The sequence below is a fragment of the Mandrillus leucophaeus genome, unplaced genomic scaffold, assembly GCF_000951045.1.
Source record: "Mandrillus leucophaeus isolate KB7577 unplaced genomic scaffold, Mleu.le_1.0 Scaffold17, whole genome shotgun sequence".
Taxonomy (NCBI): Eukaryota; Metazoa; Chordata; class Mammalia; order Primates; family Cercopithecidae; genus Mandrillus; species Mandrillus leucophaeus.
Genome location: NW_012101698.1, coordinates 3,815,548 through 3,820,521, shown reverse-complemented (window position 1 = coordinate 3,820,521; position 4,974 = coordinate 3,815,548). Strand labels below are relative to the sequence as shown.

Here is a 4,974-nt window from a genome sequence, read left to right as displayed (position 1 = left end):
TCACCGTGTTAGCCAGGATGGTCTTGATCTCCTGACCTCGTGATCCGCCCGTCTCGGCCTCCCAAAGTGCTGGGATTACAGGCTTGAGCCACTGCACCGGGCCACAATGTATAGTTTCTAAACCAGCAAAGATTAAAAAATACAAGAAGTGGTCAGGCATGGTGGCTCACATCTGTAATCCTAGCACTTTGGGAGACCAAGACATGCAGATCACTTGAGCCCAGGAATTCAAGACTAGCCTGGGCAACACGGTGAGACCCTGTTTCTACAAAAAATAGTTTTAAAATTAGCCAGGCGTGGTGGCACACACGTGTAGTACCAGCTACTCAGGAAGCTGAGGTGGGAGGATCACCTGAGGCCAGCGAGGTTGAGACTGCAGTGAGCTGTCATCATGCCACAGCACTCCAGCTTGGGTGACAGAGCAAGACTTCATCTCAAAAAACAATCAACAAGAGGCAACGAACCTTAAAAAAACCACAAAACCTGTCAATTTGACAATGTGGAAAGTAGATAAAGAGAATGGATTATAACAAATAATGCAAAATAATATGGTAAAGTAAGTCCAAATAGATCAGTAATCATAATTAATGTAAACATAGTAAAGTCATGTATCAAAAGATAGACATTATTAGATCTGCTTTTTTAAATATCCAGTTATATGTTGCTTGCAAGACATAACTCTAAGCAAAACCATAAAAAAGGCTGAAAGTAAAAAGATAAGAACAAACAATAATATCAGTATGTCAACTTTCTTTAGTTAATATAAAATGGAATTTAAGATACAAAGTGTCAACAGGATCAAAGAGAGACCTATATAATAAAAAAAAAAAAAACCCAATGTCTCCAGAAGAATAACATGCACTTAAACGCTCCTAATAAATATCCAATAGACATGTAAAATATGTCTGTATGGTAAAAACTTATGTAACTGAAGGAGAATTAAACTCACAGTCATTCCTCTATTGGAAACACAGAGATTAAACAGATAAAAAATCACATTTCAACAACAAAAATGTTTGAATAAATATACCTATATATGTTTTAAAAATACTAGAACTTTGGATGCAATGGTGTATGCCTGTAATCCTAGCTACTCAGGAAGCTGAGGTAGGAGGACTGCTTGAGCCTAGGTGTTTGGGACCAGCTTGGGCAACACATTGAGACCCTATCTCAAAAATCAAAACAAAACAAACCAAACCTAGAACTGCATCGGGTCCAAGGAGGGGAAATAGTATTCACTACTCCTTAAGTTTTCATAAAGGAGAGACAATTTCCGCCAGTTTATTCCTATACACAAGCAACACACAATTTAAAATATATATTTCTTGTTTGTTTTGGAGACAGGAACTCATTGTTTTTTTGTTTTTATTTTTGTTTTTTTTTTTTCCACTTCTTGCTTGCTGAGAGTCCCTGATTTTTAGTTTCAAGACTTATTTGTTTTGAGATGGAATCTTTGCTCCTTTGCACAGGCTGGAGTGCAGTGGCACGATGTCAGCTTATTGCAGCCTCGACCTCCCGGGTTGAAGTGATTTTCCTGCCTCAGTCTCCCCAGTAACTGGGACTACAGGCATGCACCACTGTGCACGGCTAATTTTTGTATTTTTGGTGGATAAGGGGTTTCACCATGTTGGCCAGGCTGAGCTCAAAGTTCTGACCTCAGGTGATCTGCCCACCTCAGCCTCGCAAAGTGTTGGGATTACTGGAGTGAGTCACCATACCCGGCCCTCCCCCTTGAATCTGATTTTCAAAGTGAGGACATAAAAGGCCGAAGCCCCTACTTAGTTCTGTTGAACTGCCCATTCTGGAGGGAGACAGCCACCCTATGAAAAATGCCACTCTGCTGAGGCTGGAGCCATGCCTAGATGCTTTGTTGACAGCCACAGATAAGCTCTCAGTTGACAGCCAGCGCCCCCTGCTGACCTTGTGAACGAATAATTTTTGGAAATCTAACAGGAACCTACAGATGAGTACAGACCCAGCCAGGATGAAAGAGCCGGAGGGAAAACTCCCCAGCCATGGTCTTACTGAATTTCTGACCCACAAAACCAGGAGAAAAGTAAAATGGTTGTTTTAATCCACTCAGTTTTGGGAGCAATTTGTTACGCAGCAATTGTAATTGGAGCAGATCTTAATAAAGAAATAGACATTTCTTGCTGTTCTGGACATCCTAACTACTCAATCACACAAGATCGGGATAGGAGTGCGGTCTCAGAAGAAACAGCTCCATGTTTTTTGCCTTTAGGCATTTTAATGTAAGAACATGGTGTTTGGCTGGTTGGTTTTGTTGTTGTTTTGAGACAGGGTCTCTCTCTGTCCCTGAGGCTGGAGCGCAGTGGCTCTATCTTGGCTCACTGCAACTTCCGCTTCCCGGGTTCAAGCCACTCTTCTGACTCAGCCTCCCAAGTAGCTGGGACTACAGTCTCATGCTACCATGTCTGGCTAATTTTCGTACTTTCGGTAGAGATGGGGTTTTGCTATGTTGGCCAGGCTGGTCTCAAACTCCTGGCCTCAGGTGACTCGCCCACTTCGGCCTCCCAAAGTGCTGGGATTACAGGCGTGAGCCACCATATCCGGCCAGGACATGATGTTTGGGCCTCTTGCAATCATCTTGTTCCCATGAGGAAAAATGACATCTTGTTCCCATGAGGAAAAAGCCGAGAGCCCTAATATTGAACCAGAAAGCTGAAGATAAGAAGAATGTCAGATAGCAGAGGTATATTCTTTTAGGCATATTCTCATCTTTAGCATTCAGGAGACATAGAAAGATACATGGATACCTAGAAAGATACAGAAGTCGATACGCACATTATACTGTTCTGGTCTGTCTGTGAATTCACCAGTACCACATTGCTTGAATTATTTTGGTTTACTTGCATCTTTGTATTTTTTGAGACGGAGTTTCACTCTGTCGCCCAGGCTGGAGTACAGTCGCAATCTCAGTTCACTGCAACCTCCACCTCCCAGGTTCAAGCAATTCTCCTCCCTCAGCCTCCTGAGTAGCTGGGATCACAGGCGCACACCACCATGCCTGACTAATTGTTGTATTTTTAGTAGAGTCAGGGTTTTGCTATATTGGCTAGGCTGGTCTTCAACTCCTGACCTCAAGTGATCTGCCTGCCTTGGCCTCCCAAAGTGCAGTGATTGCAGGCGTGAGCCACGGTGCCCGGCCAGTTTACTAGTGTCTTTGAAAATCAGTTGCAGGCTACAGCCCTCTCATACTTCCCTTTATTTTTATATTTTGTTCTCATAAATAGAAGTAGTGGTATCCTTTTTATATTCTATTGATCTGAGTCATTGTTTTATTCCTTGATATCTTAGTAAATTATGTATAAATGATTCTCTAGGTAAACAGTTTCAGAAAATAAGGGCAATATTTATAATTTTTATACTGCAAATGTCTTTTTGTTTTCCTTCTGATTTTTAAGGTAATGGTTACACCATTTACAACCACAACAGTAAAGCTTACGTATGTTTGAAATAAAATATTAATAAAATGTTAATTTGCATTAAAAACAATTCAACAATAAACAATTCCATTAATAGTGAACATCAATGTTCACTGTTAATAGTAATTTTCCAACAGTACCTAAAGGAAAAGAGCTGTCTCTTTGAAACTGGGATGAAGACGCGGTCAAGCTCACAGTCTCCGAGGTCCACAGCCAGCCAGCAATTGCACAGGAAATGCCACTTCCTCTTCACTGCTATGTCACAGACAATTACCTGGCTGACATACCTGTAGTAAAATGAAGATAATCACATTAGGGAGGTGGGCTCGAACCAGTTGTTTGTAGTAAGATGTAATCTCGGACCATTGGTAAACTGTCCAAGTAAATGAACTGTTTCATTGCAAGGCAAGAACTAAAAAAAGAAAGGAAAGTTGAGGCCAGACATGGTGGCGCGCGCCTGTAATTCCAGCACTTCGGGAGGCTGACGCAGGCGGATTGCTTCAGTGTAGGTGTTTGAGCACAGCTTGGGTGACATGGCAAAATCCCATCTCTACAAAAATATATAAAAATTAGCTGGGCGTGGTGGTGTGTGCCTGTAGTCCTAAGCTACCTGGGAGGCTGAGGTGGAAGGATTGTTTGAACCCGGGAGGTCAAGGCTCCAGTGAGCTGAAATTGCACCACAGCATTCTAGCTTGGGTGACAGACTGAGACTCTGTCTCGAAAAATAAAAACAAAGAAACGAGAGTAGATCTTATCTTTCCCTTCCCAACTTCTAAGGGAGTTCACGTACTAGACACCAGACTGCAAACCTTTCTCACGTATGAATAGCTCAGTATGTATATATACTTTTTATAACCTTTCTCTGTCCCACATGTGACAGTGGCTTGCCACCTTTTCAAATATCCCATCTGCCTCTCTTTCATCATCGGGGGTATAAATAGAGTGTAGTCTTTAACGTTTACATTAATGACTTCTCGCTCTCCTTAGTCTCATCTCCACTTCACAGAGCCACAGGCCCTGAGAGTTCATCCTTTTCCCAACCACAGTGTTTTATCACTAACTTCTCCACTACCTTCAGCCGTTTACACACTTGTCCTCTGGGGCACCTGATTGTACAACCTATTTGATTTCACCTCACAACTAGTCAGCAAACCTCCTCCTTTACTGGAATGATGCTATTTTCCTCAAGGGTCTGTGTTTAGTGTCATGAAACCACTTAAATTTCTCTTGTCAAAATCTTAATTTTAGTTGAAAGTTATTTTCTGTGTTGGGAATACAGACTCCTTTAGACCTAAAGTATTTCTGGGGACTGTCTCACTGAAGCAGTTTATAAAACAACAGATGACTAAGTTGCATTTGATTCAGCCAGACAGTGCATTTTATACATATAAAGCTTTCACTTGGCTGGGCGCGGTGGCTCAAACCTGTAATCCCAGCACTTTGGGAGGCCGAGACGGGCGAATCACCAGGTCAGGAGATCGAGACCATCCTGGCTAACACGGTGAAACCCCGTCTCTACTAAAAAATA

The 4,974-nt window shown here is 42.1% G+C and overlaps 1 protein-coding gene across 1 annotated transcript in view; it reads right to left on the bottom strand.

Annotated features, from left to right (window-relative positions):
* Positions 1-4,974, bottom strand: part of PKD1L3 (polycystic kidney disease 1-like 3) — a 116,138-nt gene that overhangs the window by 68,473 nt on the left and 42,691 nt on the right. The window contains 1 exon segment of the mRNA XM_011976817.1: positions 3,587-3,733. Coding sequence (XP_011832207.1) covers positions 3,587-3,733 — 147 coding nt within the window.